This window comes from Carassius auratus, unplaced genomic scaffold, assembly GCF_003368295.1.
Source record: "Carassius auratus strain Wakin unplaced genomic scaffold, ASM336829v1 scaf_tig00214654, whole genome shotgun sequence".
In the NCBI taxonomy this organism is placed as follows: domain Eukaryota; kingdom Metazoa; phylum Chordata; class Actinopteri; order Cypriniformes; family Cyprinidae; genus Carassius; species Carassius auratus.
In genome coordinates this window covers 1-21,012 of record NW_020527752.1, presented here as the reverse complement: position 1 = coordinate 21,012, position 21,012 = coordinate 1, and the positions used below count along the sequence as shown (strand labels likewise).

Below are 21,012 nucleotides of genomic sequence, written 5' to 3'. Positions count from 1 at the left end.
CCTGAAATCATTCACACATCTGTATGGGCAGGACAAAAGCGTCTTGGACAGGCAAGTCTTTGCTCTGTATGTTGTCTCTGTGAGGTTGCTGTGGTCTGCACAACACAATCACTCATGTGGCTCCGTTTACTGAGTTATACATTTTGCATTTGTGTGATTTGTAGCTGGCTAAGTGGAAAACTGCTGAAGAAGTGGCTGCCCTGATCCGATCACTGCCTGTTGAAGAGCAGCCCAAGCAGATTATTGTGACCAGGAAGGGCATGTTGGATCCTCTTGAGGTTAGAAATGGCCATTTAAACTGTTAAAGGCAAAGTAGCTGTGTTATTGCACTGGAAAGTTATTTAAGATGTTAACAGCTTTCTGTTTTCCTCAGGTGCACTTGCTGGACTTCCCCAACATCGTAATCAAGGGCTCTGAGCTCCAGCTGCCCTTCCAGGCCTGTCTGAAAGTGGAGAAGTTTGGAGACCTCATTCTGAAGGCCACAGAGCCTCAGATGGTCCTGTTCAATCTGTATGACGACTGGCTGAAGACTATCTCCTCTTACACTGTAAATCTAACTTTTATACTTTAATTTTGACCTGCTGAAATTATTAGTAGCTTCTTACACTTGTCATTACTACAATGTCTAAAGCTAGTATGTTTTTGTTGCCTAGGCATTCTCTCGTTTGATCTTAATCCTGAGAGCACTCCACGTCAACAACGATCGTGCTAAAGTTATCCTGAAGCCCGATAAAACCACAATCACTGAGCCTCACCACATCTGGCCCACACTGACTGATGAAGAGTGGATCAAAGTGGAAGTGCAACTCAAAGATCTCATCCTGGCTGACTACGGCAAGAAGAACAAGTGAGTTCTAGATAATAAACGCTGACTTCTGAGTACATATGGAAAATGTGTATATATATATATGTATATATATATGAAATGGTCCTCTTTTCAGATATTAATTTTGTTTACTTCTCCACAGTGTGAATGTGGCATCTTTGACCCAGTCTGAAATCAGGGACATCATCCTGGGTATGGAGATCTCTGCTCCATCCCAGCAGAGACAACAGATCGCTGAGATCGAGAAGCAGACCAAGGAGCAGTCTCAGCTAACAGCCACACAAACTCGCACTGTCAACAAACATGGAGATGAAGATTATCACCTCCACCACCCAGCAACTACGAGACGCAGACCTTCTCCTTCTAAAACTGAATGGAGAGTTAGGTGTGGAAAATTTCATAGTCTTTATAGTTGTTAAAAACACAGCTAGACTTTGTTTTTAAACCACACTTCCTGATCTCACAGGGCGATCTCTGCTGCCAACTTGCAACTTACGTACTAACCACATCTACGTGTCATCCGATGACATTAAAGAAACTGGCTACACTTACATCCTTCCCAAGAAATGTTCTGAAAAAGTTCATCTGCATCTCGGATCTCGCGTGCTCAGGTTAGAATAACTGGTTTCTTAACACTTTTTTTCTCTTGGGGATCCTCTTCATTAGTAGTATTCTAAACCCTGAATTTTCCTGTAGATTGCAGGTTATCTGTATGGAACCAGCCCTCCAGATAACCCTCAGGTAAAGGAAAATCCGCTGCATCGTGATGGTGCCACAGTGGGGTACGCATCAGACCGTTCACCTGCCCAACCAGCTTCCACAACACGAGTACTTGAAGGTCAGCAGTTTACACACATGCCTATGTCTGTAGTTTTATCAACGCAGTTGCATCAACAATCCAATTGAATGCCTCTGGAATTTCGTAGGAAATGGAGCCTCCTTGGCTGGATCCATACACAGCCCAATGAATCGCCCCCAGCCTCTCTCCTCAGGATGTAACCACCCATGCGAAGGTCATGGCTGACAACCCATCCTGGGATGGCGAGAAGACCATCCATTATTACTTGCAGGTACAGTTTAGCACACTAATACACTTTAGCTGCATTTTTAACATCCCTAGTGTAATGATTGGCCAGTGTCTTGAATTCAGTGTTGCATTTGTGGGGTTTTCTTATCTAGGTTTCAACCCCTGGTTCCTGCCACGCTGACGGCTTCAAGCTGACTCCAGTGGATACGAGTGGGGTCGACAAAACACAGATAAAGGAAATACCCCAAAGGTTACCTGCCCTCTCACTACGAAAGAGTCCCAAATGCTTTTGTCTGACCGTTTCCTTGGCTTCTTCCATGGGTGCCTGGCCAAGTCTCCTGGAACTAACAACTTCATGGGTTAGCATAACCTTTAAATAATGATTCATTTTGAAGTTATTTTTACCTTTTGCAAATTGCAGATACAACATTGTGCTTTTCTAACTTCTCCCTTTTCATTCTAGGTGTTCGCCATGATCCCAACATGAAATATGACCTACAGTTGGCCAACCCGAAAGAGTTCTAACCATGAAGTCCACAGGCCATCTCACTTCCTCAACTTTGCTTCTCTGCAGGAGGGTGAAATCTACAATGCTGATCGAGAAGATATGTATGCATAATAGTACAAACTGTGACTATATAAAGTAAATACACCTAACAGGCTAAAGCCATGTTTTGTAATGTTTTGTCACCAAGACTCCACTCTATACTGTTTGCAGTATTGTAAATGCTAAGAAACTCAAAGCATGTAATCTGTTTGTTTTATCATAATACCCTGGCATTGAGTTTGATTTATGCTCCTTGCTGAAAGCACATTTTGTGCTTTCTTTCTGAATGAATTATCATCTAAAAAAAAAATCTGTACCCTTTTTGGAATTGTTTGTAGTACTTTTTTCTTTTTTAATAAATCCAGAATAATTTGTCTGTACACTTTAGCTATGTTGTACTGTACTGTAGTTTGGGTTTAAATAAAGATTGCAACTTTATAAGAATTTGAGCTGATCTCATTGTCTTTTCTGTTGGTTCATGGATTAAATCATTAGTGTGTCCCACTGAAGGAAAATTAGCTGTTCTATCTAAAGAGCAAGGACACTGTATGCCTTCAGAGCAAACCAATCTGCATGCATATGTTACAGTCCACTGAGCAGCTCAGCCCTAAAGATATATGGCAAGTTGTTTTCACATTTATTGCTTAAAGCGTGTCTAAATGGATGAATTCATTAAAATGGCAGTGCATTGTGACTAACTTGATGCACAAAAATATTGTCAGCAAAAACAATGGGTTCTGGTCACGGTACTGTTGTGGTTGTTTGTTAAAGTCATACGGAAAAGTGCATACAAAGTATTCTCATAGCTTTATAAAATAAAGGTTGAACCAGTGTTGTCACATGGGCTGTTTTAATGTTATTACTACCTTGAATGCAGTAGTTGCATTGCTGTCTATGCAGTTCAGAAAGCTCTTGGATTTCATCAAAAACATTAATTTGTAGGGGTGAGTACCTACACTGGTCTCACAGTTTGGTTCGATTACGATTGTCAAGTCAACGGTTCCATTAGATATCATAAAGCATCACAATGCATTGACGATGCACTGCATCCTCAATTTTTGATTTTACCTAATGTATGCAATTTTGTCAGTGAATACAAGCATGATATATGAACTGTCTATAATGTGGTTTCTCAAGTTAGTGGTATTACCCCCCGCATATTTTATTGTGCGTGACATGATTTATATACTATTTAATGAGTAGTATTTAATGAGTAGTTAAATATGAGTAGTATTTAAGTGTATTTAATGAGTAGTTACATATGAAACTGAAAAAGACTTAACTAGTAGTAATTTAAAAATAAGTACCAGTAACAGATGCTCGTTAGTTTGAATGTTAACACAGCTTGCCATATGTTGTAGCTATTAAAGCTCTCGGGTTGCATTGGTCAGAAAAGAAGGAGGGAACAACCATGGCATATAGATGTATATCTGTTCAGCTACTTTTTATAATAAGAATACTATGTGTGCAAACATGCACGGCCATAATTGATCCAAATGGTAGTGACGTGGGCGTAACTTCATGTTATGACATGCAACTCTTTACGGTTTTATAGCTCATTCGTGTTTATTGGAGCGTATCAACAAAGGATGTTGTTACAAAAACTGAAGCGAAATGCATGCGTTTAAAAGTGAAACAAAAAAAAGGTCTGCGTTCGTTCTGAACATATGTTAAGATTTGACTGTCAAGAGGAGACTCGGTTGTCGCTGTTCGAATTCAAGTTCATCTCAAGTGCATTATGGAGACTTGCGTGATAGCCGTCGAGGAAAACCAAAACGATATCGTCAAGGCACATTCGTGTTTCGAGAGGACGTTTTCATCCATGACCGTGGACGATGTGTATGAAATTGCTAAAGCGGTGGGGGCAGAAGTGGAGAAACTCATCGACAGCTATGGAAAGTCGAGTGTGGAGGGTCTGGTGTCTCATATAGTAAAAGTGTTAGAGCTCCTGGAGAGTTTCGCAGCAAGAAACCAAGCTCATAAATGTAAGGAAGAGGAACTATTAAAGGCGTTTGAGACATTACAGATACAGCAGCAGAAGAAACGACACGTGAAGGAGTGCGATGAGTCCAGCCGGTAACGTTACAGAGAGTGGGGTAAGAAACATGGTCGACATGTCAACCCTGTTACTGTAGCAAGACTACGTTGGCTTATAAAACTACGTTTCAGATGTCTTGATAAGTATGTTATCGAACAAATTAGTTTTTAATGTCATGGGCGGAGCTGTTGAGTGGACAGAATTGCACTCTAGGATAACTCCTATAATCCAGATGGACTTTTGATTCGAATTCTGACACGTTGATCGATTCTAGGAAATGCCAATAGAGGGCACTTCCGGTCTCAATAAATGTCATTTTGGAGAACATCATGTACTATCCATTAGTGGTGGGGATTTTGAGCTTGATTTCTATGAGTGACTATGAGCCCTTAAGCAGGATAAAAATATGCCAGTGGATGGCAACAAGTTACATCTTTTGTTTTATGAAGGAGTCATTGAATCATTTAGTCCGATTAACCAAATCGTAAAAAACACGTTATTAATAAATCACTAAACAAAATCAATATATAGGTTTATAAGATATGTATTTATTTTTTATTTGATAAAAAATATATAACTTTTTTTTATAATTATTTAAAATGATTATATTAATAAGTTTGTGTGTGTGTGTGTGTGTGTGTGTGTATATATATATATATATATATATATATATATATATATATATATATATATATATATATTTGTGTTTTGGGTTGTAATAGAAGAAATTTCACTGGATGATAAAATAAAAGTGTCTAAAAATCTACACCAAGCTATATAATAAACACACTAACCTAAATGAATTATTAATTTCAAAATCATTATTGGTTAATTTCATTTACTAACAAGATGTCAAAGTCAAATAAAAGGATGCCTAGTTTTCTGTCCTGCATATTTACATGATTACATAAATGATTTACAAGCCACTGTGTTCTCCAGTGACCTGTTAAATTGGTTAGGCTTTTGAAAGGTCAGCTATCTAATGTGTTTGTGGTGTTAAAGGATTTTTGCAATGATTCTGTTTTGATTTCTCCCCCTTAAGGACTGGCATCAGAAAGAGAAGAAACTGAAGGAAAACGTAGAAGTGTTACAGTCCCAGGTGCAACAGCTCAAGGAAGAAAATCAGGAGCTTCTTGCCCGTTTACAATGCACACACTCCAAAGAAGGTAAAATGACCTGATGTTTAATTAACACAGGAAATTAACACAATAAATTATTCATTTAATTAAAAATGTAATATCAATTCAATTGGTAACTCCATGTTAATAATAAACAAAATACACATTCTAAAAGAAAAACATAATGTTTTCAGTTCAAAAGTTCAAATAAAGAAACAAAAATGTTTAATAACAAACTTATTAATAATAAGTGCTGTCAGATGATTAATCGTGAGTAGTCGCATCCAAAATAAACGTTTTTGTTGACATTATATATGTGTACTGTGTATTACGTATATAAATACACATGCACACAGTATATATTTTGAAAATATTTACATGTATATACATTTATATATTCATATTCTTATGTTTTCTATTATATATAAATATATTTAATATATAAACATAACATCTTTTTCTTAAATATATACCTGCACGTGTTTGTATTTATATATACATAATAACTATACACAGTAAACACATATATTATATAAACAAATACCTTTATTTTGGATGTGATTAATCGCGATAAATCGTTTGACAGCACTAGTTTTAATGATATACCATTAGCAACAGATCTTCTTTTTTTATTGTGGCATACATCTGAGTTTGACATATTATTGAAAAGGAAAAAAAGTAGGGTGGCACTTGGTTTTGTGCATCTGTTGTTGCAGCTGATTTAAAAAAGGTCTGAAATTTTATATTACTGACTGTAAGATATATGCAATACTTTTTCTTAAAATACAAATAACACATTTGTCATTACATCATCATTAAAAGTTTATTTTTAAGCTCATATTTATCCAAAGTCTTAAATGGTTTTATCATTTTATACATTTTGCTTTCATTTATTATTGTCAGCTCAGTAGTCAGGAATGCTGTTAGTTTTTATCATTCTCATCTTAAAAAAACTGTTTGTGTAGACTATTTCAAAATATGATCATACATTTGCTTCCTTTTTCTAGACCGCACACAGCGTCAGGAACGAGAGGTAATGCTCAAGCTGAAGGAAGTGGTGGATAAGCAACGTGATGAGTTGAGAGCGAAAGTGCAGGAGATTTCCAGCATGTCCAAGGAAGTGGAAGCGGTATGGGTCTGATATAACTGTACTGAGTTGCTCAAATGAATCTGAACCATGGGCTATTTTTAGAGAGACAATAAATAATGCACTTAAAATTAAAGCAAAATTATATGTGCAAAAAAAACAGCGTAAGAAAAACATTATGGAGTGTTTTCTTTCTGAAAATGTTCAAATCTTTTCAATATTTCTTTTATAAAACTGAATGTACTGTTCTCTTCGTCTGACCTAGTTTAGCATCTATCTTTGTTGAATTTGGAACCCAGTATCAACAGTGTGTCAATCTGTTTCAAAATATAGTTGCTCATGAATTGCATCAGAGGCATATAGCTGTGCCTTTTCATGTGTTATGTTTGCCTTGCCTTGGTTTTGAAACTGGCCAGACCGGTACCACACAGTTGCCTGCTGCATAGAGAAATGAACCGAAGGAACATTAATTCATCATTTGGTCTTAAGCTTGAACTTAATAATTTAAGTTCAACCCATTGCACATGTAAACATCTATAAATGATTTTCATTGAGTTGAAGTGTCTGTTATTTAACATGTTTTTTCAGCTCCAGGAGCAGCAGGAGCGACTAATGAAGATAAACGCAGAGCTCAGACACAAGCAGAACATCATTCAGACTCAGTTGAAGAGCGCAGTGGAGAGGAGGGCTGACCTGGAGGCCGACCTGTGCGAGAAACAGAAAGAGATCGAGCGCCTGAACTCACAATTAGAAAGAGCCAGTGTACATACTGCTGCTGAAACGGTTACTCACATTAATATTACACTTATGCTTATTGGTTTTCGTGTATTTCCTAAAGGCATAATCAGGCAGAAGCTTGTATGTTCCTCTTGCCCTAGCACAGGGCCTAATTTCCGCTTTGGTTGGTTGGGTGAAGCATATATAGGTCACATTTTGCATTCACTTGAGTGGATAGGACATGTTTGTGCACAACTCCCCTTCAGCATACAAACATTTTGGGACCAACATTAAATTCCAACATTAAAACCTTGTCAGAATATTTTTAACAAAGATAAATACAATGATCAGAAATAAGCTTTTAGTAATTAATGCAGAATATTAGGTAATTAGGTAGAATTATTTCATATTTAAATATTGTATTAAATCACATTTTATATTATTAAACATTTTGTTTTGTTTATTATTATTTTAACATTTATCTTAACTTAAATGTAATTCTAATTTAATTAATTAATTTTTATTTTCCAGAGATGATTTAAATTCTAAAAATAATGTAAAATATTAAAACAGTGCATTAGTTAAAATATTATGTAATACACTGAACTAAATCTGTATTATTATTTAGAAAAGGAACTGTTTTTTTATATTTAAATATTACATCAAATCATTTTTATATTAATATATTAAACTTTTAGTTTTTTATTTATTCATTATTAAAGCACTATTATTGTAATATTTATCTTCTTTTAAATGTAATTATTATTTAAATTTAATTAATTTATCTTAAGATTATTTAAATTCAGAAACAAATAAGCTTTTAGTTATTAACAAAAATTTTTAAAGTTTAATCTTGCAAAATAGGATTTTTAATTAACTGAACTAGACATGTAGTCAGACACATGAATAATTTAGAAATTGTTTTTATTTTATTTTACATTTAAATATTGTGAAATTACTTTTTAATTAATATTTATATTAAAATGTTTAATTGAGTTATTAATCATTTTTAAACTTTAACTTAATTGAAGTTTAAATCTGAACGTTTCTTATGAAAACACTTATTTAGGCAACACTGTGTACCACACTTTCTGTTACTAGTTCAGAGATTTATTATTTTAGCTTGGAAAATGTTCATCATGAACACTGTTAAATGTTACCAAACTGTCTAAACAGATTATCAGCTTTGCCCAAGTCAGACATTTATAGTTTTAACTCATATAATTCCACCCTTGCCTCTTTCAGAGCAGTGCAGCCATAGACCTCACAAATAAGATGATCATTGATTTGAAGGATCCAAATCGACCGTGTTTTACAAAGCAGGAAGTACGAGACTTGCTTTCTGAAAAGAACGAGTTGAAGGCCAATCTGTTTCTTGTCAAAGAGGAGCTTGCATATTATCAAAGGTGAGAAAGTTGTGTTTGTGACACATTCTAACCTTGTCTATTAGCACAACGTCCTGCCTCAGTCATGACACACATTTCTTTGTTTCATTAGGGAAATCCTGAATGATGAGAGATGCCCAGGGTTCTTACTGGATGCCGTGCGCTCTACCATAAAGAAGCAGAGGACCGTCATAAAGTCTAAAATGCTTGGCATACCCGTTAGTGAATGTAGAATGTGAGTGCAAGCCACAAGATACCGGTTTATATTTACAGCCCATGTGAATAATGCTGTGTTTAACAGAGATGAGACAGATGGTCCTTTGTTTGAGAGGAGTGGAAATGAAGACAATGACACTGACAGCACTGAGAACAGACCCCAGGGCTCACGCATCAGAAAACTGTGAGTTCATTCACACTTAAACACTACAGAGCTATAGCAAGAACGTGTTTAAGCATGACAATCTACTTAAGCTACTTCACTGAAAGCTGGTCTCAGCAATATTGGGCTATAGGATAAGCCGTCAGTCTTAGGAACAATAAATACATTGTGAGTGTGAAAGATTTAGTTGTTCTTGTAGTTTAAGCAACAGCAGAAATTCCTCTTGGCGCTAATGCAGTTAAAATATGTTTTATAAAAATGTTGCTGCTAAACTTACACTCAGAAGCAAATCTACCTGATTTTATCCTTAAAATTACTCTGTTGTTTAATTTAATGATAACTCATTCTGAATAATGATTCCATAATAAAGATATTCAGGAATAAATAGAATTTCGTTACCTAAATTTGTATTTTTTTTTTTTTTTTTTTTTTAGATGTTATCACTTATTTTTACATTTAAATTTTTTGGTTTACTTTTTTTTTCTTTTATTGCTTAAATAGATTAACAGACAGATGTTTTTTTAAATGCACATTTCTTGTTTACATTTCTTAGCACATATCTAGGTTAACCGTAAACAGTTTTGTAAACAGTTCAGGTTTACATTTACATTTGGGTTACCTGACAGACTATGACATTTTTTGTTTACTTTTTACCACATTTTTATGTTACATAACAGACATTTTTTTCAGTGAAGTTTGTGGGACAGGTTGGATTGCATAGTCTTCTCAAACTTTCCCTTAAAATGTATGTTGGTAAAAAGAATGAGACTTGTATTTTTTTTTAAATAAGACTTTTATAGGACATCCACTCTCTTCTCTGTGTAGTAATTTATGTTGTATATTTTGGCTCTTGGCAGCACTCATACTATATGTTCTTGGTGAAACCCTAAGCTGATTTTAGAGATCTCTTGATCACTTTTCGCTCTTTGGCTTCGTAATCTCAGACTAGCTGCTCGACTACTTCCTACAGTACAGAAGAAATCCCCCTCTGTCATTCTTCTATAAGTGATTAAGAGCTCTCTTATCTCCTCTGATTCAAACCTTTAGATTTGGTTTCCTGACGCCGTCCAGTCTTACTTGGAGCTCTGGTTCTCAGTCTTCCGGCCTTCCAACATCCAGCTCCACATGGGAAATCCTTGATCCAGACGAGCAAGGAGACGAAGAGGAGACACAGACCCTCAGCTCCTCTTGAGAACCACCGCAGCTGCCACACATCTTCACCTGGGTTGGAAGAGAGAAATGTTTTCTTTATTTGATTTAGGTTTCAAACCGGAGAACAGACGACTCTTGTATTTGCTTATACAAACATAGTATTAATAGTTGTTGCCTAAGCCAACCTTTTTCTCAGTATAAATCATTCAGCACTTGGCTTTTGTAAGTTAGCTGATAGCTAGATTTGTGCCTGATGGACACTCAGAGTCACAGATGACCTTAAGATGAAATCAGATTGGATCAGTCATATCCATATTGTTGTTGTTTGTTTACCATTTAAAAATGTAGGGTCAGGAAGAATTTCCCATGTTTTTGAAAAAAATCTTTTAATCGCCAAGGCTGAATTTATTTGGTTAAAAAGCTGTAATTTTACAGTAACTATTTTTAATTTTAATTTATTTTTTAAATGTAATTTTTACCCTGTAAAGTGACTTTTACTCCAGTCTTCAGTGTCACATGGTCCTTCAGAAATCTTTAATTTCTCCTTATTACAGTTGAAAACGCTTATGCTGCTTTTTTTGTGGAAACATTTTTTCAGGATTCTTTGATGAATAGAAATGTAGAAATATTAATTAGAAAAATTTTAAATAGAAAAGATAGATACTACAGCTTTTGATCAATTCAATGCACACTTGCTAAATAAAAGTAATAATTTCTTAGAAAAAGAGAAAGTCTTACCCAAAACAGTATGGCATATACAGTTAAAGACTAACTGGTTAATTTTTTTTTTCCACTTTCTCCTAAGTTTAATATGAAAAGCCAACTGATAGTAATACATTTTGCTGATTTTCCAAAGAGTATAAGCAAAGTTTTTTTTGGCACTTTCAAAGCATTGCTGTTTCAAGGCTACATGTAATAAGCTGATTATAAGGAAATTGACTTAGAAGGGATGGGTACAAGGGTTTAAAACAATCATTTTTGTAATTTCACTTGGTAGCGCGAATGACTGCAGAATGGTGCACTTAAAAACATGGGAATAATCTGCGGTGTTTTGATAATCATAAAAGACCTGGCATTATATTATAGATGTGTGGATGGAAGCTACAAAGAATTATAGTACCTATTTTTATAGAGAGTATATTTAATATGGATTTTAACCAAAGATACTGACATTGTATTGCCATGACTGTCACACTGACCCTTTATGTCACTAGGGGGCATTAGAGTATTTTGTATTCATGTTCTTCCAGTATACTTATAAAACATTAGCTGTCCTTAAAAAGTGTAAATTTTCTATCTATTTTAAGTATATTTAGCATGCTATAAATATTTTAATATTGGCAGATAACATATGATATTATTAATGTCCAGTTAGTTCTGTGATGTTCATGATTGTCAACCTGATGTTAAAAAAAGTATGTAAACTTACGAAAAAAAGATGCAAATTTATTGTCTGAAAATGTTGTCATCTTTTATTCACTCTCGTGTTCTTTGTATGACTTTCTTTTGCGAAAAAAAAAAGAATATATTTTGAAGAATGCTGGGGTGAGTAATTGATGACGATGTTTTTTTTTTTTTTTGGTGAACAACTTTTTAATGAGCTGGCACTTTGCCCTCTTCAGTGCTATAAGGCTAAATAAAATCCAGAGGTGGTGTCTTGACATTTGTCTGTGTGTGATTTTCTTTTTTTTGTATTTTAATATAAAAGTACCTGGTAAGGATGAGGAAATGTTGGCAGTCACATTGACCATTAAAAAAACCCAACTCCTCCCACAAAATTCTGGACCTTGATATTGTCTTTAAACAACCATTGGCTTATTGAATCAGAGGAAGTTGACTTTTCTTCCTCAGGAAACTTGCTTGATTTGGGAAGCCCATTTTGCTATAGGGACTGATCTGGATGGTGTCTGTTCTAAAAGTACAGAACTAACCTGTACTGGTGCTGTGGTATCAGAGGGGGTCCGGTTTTGGTCGGTCCGGAGGGGATGGACACCTTTCTGACCTCATTTGGACTGATGCTCCTGTGTGTCCAATGCTCAGCTCAGAGACTCTCTCCGACCGGGAAAAACGTCTGCTTCAGTGTCAGGTAGCTACTTAAGAATATTTGTCTCAGATATTTCTTCATAAATACCTGTCACCTTTTTGGCATTTAGTCATAGTATATTATTTTTTTCATACGGATTTTCGTATTTTCCGACCTCTAAGGGACGAACTAGCCTATGTGGTTCACGTAGATCTGAGTTTTCTTCTTCTTCTTTTTTAAATGATGAATGAAGTCGTGAAAATGGCCTTAAGCAATTAATCAAATAAACAGCGAAAAGATTGTTTTCTAAACCATTATGGACGGAATGTTGCTGAGAGCAACAAAGTTCAAAGCTTTCAAATGATTCACATCGTCAAAAGCGAGCAGAATCAGACTTTTTATAAATGGCGATGAGAATCTGAGATTGCTTAGTGCTGTCATAAAACTCGCAACGGTTTTGATATAATTATATAATAGGCTGTAGGCTAGTCTGACGCGCTACACGCCTGCTGTACTTTACAGTAGGCTACTGTTTTTAGTTTCGATTCAGTCCTAGCTGCGCTGCGCTTTGTTTGAGAAGCTTTAATTTGCATTTGGGAACGCAACATTCGTCATTAGAAACGTTTATAAATTAGACGCTGATTTGCTGCTCAAGAAACATTTCTCATTATCATCAATGTTAAAAACAGGTTTGCTGCTTAATATAATATAATAAGATTTAAAAAAGAGAGACATTAATAATTGTATTCATCATCCATGAAAGTGCTAAAAAAGTGAGTGAAGACATTTAAAATGACTTCTATTTAATAAATGCATTAACAAATTTAATAAATATATTTTATAAATGCAAAAAATGCTGTTCAGTAAACTTTATATTTATCTAAACAACATTCTGAAAAAGCGTATCATCATTTCCACACAAAATATGAAGCAGAAAAATTTTCCACACTGATAATAATCAGAAAGCTTCTTTAGAGTCAAATAAATTGTAATGATTTCTAAAAGATCACATGAAACTGACAACTGGAGTAATGGTGAAGTAAATTCTGCTTTGCATCACAGGAATGTTATGTTTTATAATATAATAAAATTATATATATAATTATATATATAATTATATAATTACATATATATATTTTTTTTTTTTACTTTGTCAATTTTATTTAGAAATCATTAATAATTGTAATGTTTCCAAACTTTAATAATAATACAAATTATATTAATATTTATTACAGTGTGTATTCAATTATACGGTTATCATGATTATTAAATGTTGCTTTTTTTTTACAGGACAATAGTATGTATTATTACAATATAAGATATGTATTTTAATGTGCTAAAATATATACTATTTAATAATAATTGGATGTGGATCACATAACCAAAATCATTTTAGAGTCTTAAAGGAATTTGACATTAAATGTTTTGAGGTCATCTTGAGATACTGTCAAGATATCTTCTGAAACTCTATGGTATTTGTCAGGACAAAAAAATAAAAAATATTAGACTTTTTTACTAATTTGTTTTTCACTCATTTTAATCAAGGAGAAACAATTGGGATATTTAAGAGATGCTATTTGCGATTTGTATTTTTAATGTGGTTTCTTAAATTATAAAATTGTTGTCTTTTTCGTAAAGTTGTCTTTTCGCTCTATAAACGTTTTATTTATTATGTCAACACAGATTCAATATATTCTATACTGTCTCCTATATTTTCTCAATAGGGATTATTCTACTATATGTTGTTTAGGATGGGGCCAGAACGGTGAAGAATGCACTGTTGGTGAGTATTGATGCTATCTGTTGATGTACTTTAATAAAAAAATGGCACATTGTTGTTTTATTGATGACACAAAAGGCTTGCTTCCAGTGGGCCTGTAGATGTCAGCAGTTTTAAGCTGGGGTTTCATGTACTGTTGTGTGTGAAGTGTCTTTTTGTTTTCTCAGCCCTCTGTGAGGGAGAAAGGGCCTGCCTGCAGGATGAAGTGTGTGTTTATCCTGGACTTTGTCGATGTAAACCTGGGTTTTACGGGTACAAGTGCAAAACACGTGAGTAATATTGTTTGGACTTTGGATTTCTGGTTTCAGGACTGTACAGCTGTGTCTGGCCTTGAGGTTAGACATCCAAACAATAGTGCACTAGCAAGCCTGATATTGCTTTCTATAAACAATAATTATTATTCAGTAACTTACATTTTAGATACAATTAAGCCAGTTACTTTGTCAGTTTTTCCTCAGATGAACAAAATAGTTACAAACAAATCCAAAGCAGAATCAGATCAAAAAGCTTTCCGAAACTTTGAATAAATTTCTTTCTTTCTAAGTTTCAATTAGAAACGCGCGAAACACACAGATTAGCAGAACCTGCTGGTCAAAATGGCACAAATGTAAAGAAAATTCATTCATAAAGGTACAATATATCAAATGTCTATGAATAATTAAATATTTAAGCATTAAATATGAATATTATGTAAAATGTGTGTTCTTTTATTAATAAGTGGTGCTTTGTGTGTTACTGCTTGGCAAAATAGGGCAATTAGAATCAATTAAATATAATTCTTTCCTTTTGTACATGCATTAAGTATTACAATTCATTGAATGAATTAAAAATGAACCTAAATTATAAAACTAACATGAGATCACTTCCAATCATTAACGATTAGACATTCGTTTAACATTCACAAGTTAAACGATGGTTGCCTCATTTATTAAAATCATATGACTTAGCAAGGGAAAAGCAGCAAACTGATTCAAAAATATCTAGTTATTATGGATCTGAATTTTTTTATTCTCCACAGCTTGTCCTCCTGAATTTTGGGGGCCGGATTGTCGAGAGCTCTGTCCCTGTCACCCTCATGGGCTCTGTGATCCAGTCACTGGTGAGTGCTCATGCCTACCCAACCGCTGGGGCAACCTGTGCCAAAACAGCTGCAAATGTGGACACCATGGAAAATGTGACCCTGTCAATGGCAACTGCACCTGTGAGGAAGGCTGGTGGATGCCCACTTGCTCCAAACCCTGTCAGTGCCACCTTGCAACATCCACTTGTGATCAAGCCACGGGGCGCTGTCTGTGTGCCAAAGGCTACTGGGGCCAAAAGTGCAGACTGCAATGCAACTGCTATGTGTCCCCTTGCCAGCAGCGCACAGGGGCCTGTCAGTGCCTGCATGGCTGGTGGGGCCCGTACTGTGATCGCCGTTGCATTTGTAATTTTAGCCATGCTGACTGTGACGTGCAAACTGGCACCTGTCTGTGCTACCCAGGTTACAAAGAGCCTTTTTGCAATGAGCCTTGTGACAGTGGAAAGTATGGTGAAGGTTGTAGGAGAAGGTGAGTAAAAATTGAAAATTAAAAAATTAGTTTGTGTTGATTATGATTTTATTCAGAAAGAGTGCATTAAATGGATCCAGGTTTGATGCATTTGATTGAGGAAAGGCATTAATGCCCATCCTGAAAAAATGTATCAGTTTTCACAAAGTTATTATACACCACAAGTGTTTTCAACATTGATAATAATAAGAAATGTTTAACACTGATATGAAAGTATTAGAGATTAAAGCATGCAACATTTTTACATTATTTAAAGTTTTTTAATTGCTGTTTAATTATTCAGCAAAAGTGAACATTACTTCCTCCATGATTTCTGCTCTTATATCTGTGTGTGTGCATGTAGCTGTGGACACTGTGAAGGAGGCCGGTCTTGCTCTAAACAGGACGGCCTGTGTGATGCCTGTGCACCAGGGTGGAATGGCACTCGCTGTGACCAGCCGTGTCCTGCAGGTTATTATGGCCATCTCTGCCAAGAGGTTTGTCCGCGTTGCAGAAACATGGACCCATGTGACACAGAAACCGGAGCGTGCTTACACTGTGATCCTGGTTGGACTGGACCAAGGTACAGATTTATTGGGATTCAGTTCTGAAAGGAAACACCCTATTGTCTAAGATACCATGGCAAACTGCAAAGGTCTAAAAAGACAGTTAAGGATGGCTGCACTTAAAGGTGGGGTTAGTGATTTATGGTTGCCAATGTTATTTCAAATCACCAAAACAGTCATGCCTCTTCCCCAAAAGGGTCTCGCTCATATTTTGATAGCTCCACCCCACTCATACATACACAACTCAGGCAACAATTATGACACATGACCATACTCAAGCAAAAGCTAGCATATATCAGTTCTGTGGAACAAAGCAAAACCAATGTTACTCACCTATCGAGAAGAAACAAATCAACCTCTGCATCCAATTGCAGGCCCTCCCGCTCCTTGAGTTCTCTCCAGCACTGGAAAGCTGATCTGATATTTACACGGGTCCTACTTCTTGCCTAATCATAATCATTTCTGTCATCGCTCGCCTAATGTCTGTCCTGTGCACCGAGCGCTCTCTTATCACCATCATGAGTAGACACGCCCCTTACTACTGATTGGCTACAAGTTTGTTTTGATACTCAGCCGACTCAGTTTTCTAAAGCGTTTTTGAAAAAACACATACCCCACCTTTAATCATATTAAATGATAGACCTTTGACCTACAATCTGAAAAGTGTTGTCTGATTCACAAATCAAATTACTCATATAAGCTAGTTCTTTTAAACGAAACAACAACATACAGTATGACTCACCAATAAATTACTTTAAATTAGTTGATTCTTTTTAGTGAATCAAAAAATACATATAACCAATCTAGTTTATTTCATGAATGAATGACTCTTTTGAACTGGTTCTTTTTAGTGAATCAACAAAATACAGTGCAACCAGTGTCCCATTCACAAATAAATTACTCTAATAAGCCAGTCTGAAACACTGCACGGCATAATTTACAGCATTAGAGAGAGTATTTCTTTCATATTTAAGGAAAACTGACATCTGGAAAATTCCCAAATTAATAGGAACTGAATCATGACACTCTGAGTCAAATTGAGCTCTTGTGAATCAGAACTGAAGTAAATGAGAAAATACGCAAACACCTAATTTAAAGTGTACATATTATATATATTTTTTCTTTTGTGTATAATTGAATCTTCTACATGCTAAGCTACCTTAGATTTTGAGATCTTTTTTTTTTTTTTACTGTTTGGGCTTCTCCTCTACAGATGTGACAAACCCTGCACTGATGGTACATATGGAGATGGCTGTCATTTCCTGTGTAAAACCTGCCATCACGGCCACTGTGACCCTGTGACAGGAAGTTGCATTTGTCTTCCTGGCTTCCAGGGTGAGAGGTGAGGGTACAGTGGTATTTATAGGTTGTTTTAACCTTGGTGTAAGAGTCAAATAAGTCTCACTCACTGTTCAATCTCTGTTGTAGCTGTAACAGCACATGTCCTCCTAACCTTTATGGCATCAACTGCTCCGCCACATGTCACTGTGGGAAGATTCATGCCTGTCATCCAGCCACAGGGGCTTGTCCAAACAGTATGTCCAGACACTACAATTGATTTTCACGGCTGGCATCCGCATCCCTCTCATCTGTTTTTTTTTTTTTTTTTTTTTTGTCTGCTAGGTAGCAGGGCAGGTCTCTTAGCAGGGCTTTTGATTCCCTTGTGCATTTTAATTCTTGCCTTGTTGTTCTGCTGCTGCTGCTGTTGTGGGCGGCCTGTCGAAGGGAAGGATGGGTATGAATTTGTTATTTGAAAGCTGATATAAAATTATTATTATTTATCAAACAATAAGAAAATCTTCTGCTAAATCTGACCTCTAGAGTGGCGGTTGGAGATGGCAGTCCTGCGGTTCGCATGAAGCATCATGTTTATACTGTGCTGGCCAACATGGGTTCAGCAATGCCGTGCAGTACTCTTTGGTCATCTGGTTTGCCTAGGGTTACAGGTAATGTGCGGTTTCCACTTGCAGCCTGCATTTTGGTTTATATAAGTAGACTTTAATGTTCTACCTTGTGTTTTAAGTCTCTCATCATGATCCTGAGCTCACATTTAACCACAGCTTCATTGAGCAGCCATCGTCCGGCTGGGTGATTGATTCATTTGAAACTGATGATAAAGGAGAGGCCATCTACTGTGAACCAACCAGGGAAGGTACAACACTTATATTTCTAGTTTCAAACTCTTTCGGAGTTGTTTATATCCTGTAGTTAGGACAGCAGCTAGAGTTTTGCTTTGGCTGTTCAAGACTTTAAAATTAAATGTAATTTGCACCAGGTATTTTATACTCACCAAGGCTGTATTTCTATAAAAAAAATTGCTGGAAAAAACATAAATTTGCACCATATTCAACAGCAATATGTTGATTCTTATAAACGTGCTTCTCCTCACACAGATGTTCTTACTGTGGCTGGTGGAGAGCTTCAGGAGCTGAGCTCTAAGTGTAACTTCTTCCCTGACCCATCAACCTTTAGCAGTGACGACATGTCACAGGATTTTGGTATCCCTCGTACTTCCAGCATCGCCAAATCCAAACGCCCTTCAGTCTCTTTCGCAGAGGGCACAAAGTTCAGTTCTAAAGAGCACCGCAACTCGACTCAAGACCTGCCAGGAACAAGTCGGAGACCCAAGGCCTGGGGCGTGCTGATGATCTCTGCCCTGCAAGGAGGACAGGGAAACCACAGTGAAAAAGAAACAGAAAAAGGAGAGAAAAACAACGAGGAGACCATGTCCTCTGAGGAGCAAGCAGCTGCATCTGAAACAACACAAACTGACTCAGAAAGAGACAGTCCTGGCCTGATAAGAACTCCGCTTACTATGCCCAGGGGGAGACAACGTACACTTTCCAATACCAGGAAGAATGCCCAACCATCTGATAGCGGCCAGGATTCAGATTCAGAGAAGTTAACAACTTTATATGTAACTGTGGGTAAGACCCAAACAGATGGCTAAGCAAGAGCCCCCCTCAGAAGGGCCTGTTCAGCCCAGAGGAAGGGGGCAGGTGATCGCCAAGCCACCGCGGAGGAAACTGGGAGCACAGGCCAGTGCGTGTGAGCAAACTACAGGGTCAAACCAGTCAGAGGTGGTCATGAGGAAACCTAGCCGCAGGAAGCACAACTTTCCTCAGCTCTCCCTGCACAGCGGGGGCAACAGACTTTCCTCAGGAGAACTGCACCCCCAACAGGCCATTATCCTTCAATTTAAAAAGTGTTCCAGAGAGTGATACACTCCATAGTTTGGTGGAAACAAGACACTGGAGAAGTTTGTGAGAAAGACATCCTGACAGAGCACGCTTACGAGACTGTGGCTCTGTCTGATTCGGTCTCCACATCTTCAGAGATTATTATTAATGAGATTGTTGTGGACCAAGCAGAAAATGAGCAAAATTATGAGAATGTTTATGTAAAGCATTCATAATATTCCTGAATCTTAAAGTTTATGATTTAAAGGGCAATAGGTTTTGTTTTTAGTACTGTATGTAGGTTTTGTATAAACTGCATAAACATATATTATCTACATAGAAAGCGTTTTTGTATATTCCCTATAATAGTTTATATTAAAATGTTACTTGACTTTTTTTTTTTTTTTTTTTTTACATTTTAAAGTATTTTATCAATATGTTTCCCTCATAACTAAGTAACTGATTTAAAAGTTTAGGGTCAGTAAGATTTAATTCTTCTATTTTAAATTAATACTATTATTCAGCAAGGATGCACTAATTTAAGCAAATGGTTTATTAATTTTTTTTTATAAATGCTGTTCTTTTGAACTATTGATCAAGAATCCTGAAAAATATATCAAGGTTTCGACAGAAATATTAAGTAATACAACTGTCTTCGATATGGATAATAATAAGAAATATTTCTTAAGCAGCAATTCGGGATATTAGAATGATTTCTGAAGGATCATGTGACACTGAAGACTGGAGTAACGATGCTGAAAATGAAGCTTTACCATAACATGCCTAAATCATATTTTAAAATATATTAAAAAAGAAAAAGTTATTATAATTTGTAATATTTTACAGTTTTTTACTTTATTTGATAAAGTAAATGCAGAATTAGTGAGACTGAGAGACATATTTTAAAAGCATTCTTACCAACCTCAAACCTTTGAACAGTAGTGTAGATCAATCCTGAGAAAAGATATAAACCTTGCAGCACTTTTGCATGAAATCACTTCCATAACAGTTTGAAAAAAATAGAATTGTCTTAAAGGGTTAGTAATTACGTCTTGGTTTTTGACATCTTTTTCTCTATGCACGATAAATAAGGATTAGTCCTTACATGCATCACTACAGCGAAGTTGTTCTTGCCAGCATGACACTGTCTGATAACTTAGTGTGATGTAAATTAATTCAATGCCTGATATTGGCAGTTAGCTCAGTGTTTTCTTTGGAAAAAGCAAGAAACCACAATAAATTGAAGAATTATGCCAAAACTGACTGGAAATGTAAATGGCATTGGTTATTTGCAGCAAATGACAAGAAAAAAATGACAAGAAACCCTTTCACTGTGTTAAAAAGGATGTTAATATCCTTAAGAGGATTTTCAAAGGTATAACCTAATAAAATGATGTATAAATTGCCATAATGACCCATCAAAAAACATTGCTGCAAGGATTGCAAAACTGTTCCTCATTAAAAGCTGTAGCAAATTTCATAGGCAACTTTAGACTTTTGTAAGCATCAGTAAAAAAATTGTATTCCTCTCATGCAATTACTCTATAAAAATCAGAGTATAATTTTATAATAATAATATTTATTTGAGATGTTTGAGACTGCAAAATGCATGGTGGCCATTGAGAATAATTAATCAACACAACAATTAGGGATCAGATT

General features: G+C 35.9%; 2 protein-coding genes and 1 pseudogene across 2 annotated transcripts; all 3 read left to right on the top strand.

Moving 5' to 3' along the window:
- Positions 1-6: 6 nt before the first annotated feature.
- LOC113092547 (pre-mRNA-processing-splicing factor 8-like) lies at positions 7-2,538 on the top strand (annotated as a pseudogene).
- Positions 2,539-4,353: 1,815 nt separating this feature from the next.
- LOC113092549 (RILP-like protein 1) lies at positions 4,354-11,800 on the top strand. The gene is made up of 8 exons (XM_026258154.1): positions 4,354-4,496; positions 5,481-5,604; positions 6,564-6,685; positions 7,232-7,426; positions 8,606-8,766; positions 8,858-8,980; positions 9,047-9,145; positions 10,172-11,800. The coding sequence occupies exons 1-8, from the start codon at positions 4,464-4,466 to the stop codon at positions 10,314-10,316; spliced, it is 1,002 nt and encodes a 333-aa protein (XP_026113939.1). The 5' UTR covers positions 4,354-4,463; the 3' UTR covers positions 10,317-11,800.
- A 273-nt stretch (positions 11,801-12,073) lies between these two features.
- On the top strand, positions 12,074-21,006 carry LOC113092550 (scavenger receptor class F member 1-like). The gene is given in 14 exon segments (XM_026258155.1): positions 12,074-12,362; positions 14,024-14,082; positions 14,247-14,348; positions 15,098-15,629; positions 15,973-16,191; positions 17,388-17,516; positions 17,603-17,709; positions 17,798-17,909; positions 17,996-18,120; positions 18,198-18,326; positions 18,568-19,109; positions 19,111-19,287; positions 19,289-19,411; positions 19,443-21,006. Coding segments are annotated over 14 exon segments (2,604 nt in total). The 5' UTR covers positions 12,074-12,261; the 3' UTR covers positions 19,590-21,006.
- The last annotated feature ends 6 nt before the right edge of the window (positions 21,007-21,012 follow it).

What these genes read in the sequence shown, in the direction of transcription:
- LOC113092549 (XM_026258154.1), top strand. Translation starts at nt 4,464, where the DNA reads ATGAGTCCAGCCGGTAACGTTACAGAGAGTGGG. An exon ending in GTAACGTTACAGAGAGTGGG is followed by an intron (nt 4,497 to 5,480) that starts GTAAGAAACATG and finishes CTCCCCCTTAAG; the next exon opens with GACTGGCATCAGAAAGAGAA. An exon ending in GGCTCACGCATCAGAAAACT is followed by an intron (nt 9,146 to 10,171) that starts GTGAGTTCATTC and finishes TCAAACCTTTAG; the next exon opens with ATTTGGTTTCCTGACGCCGT.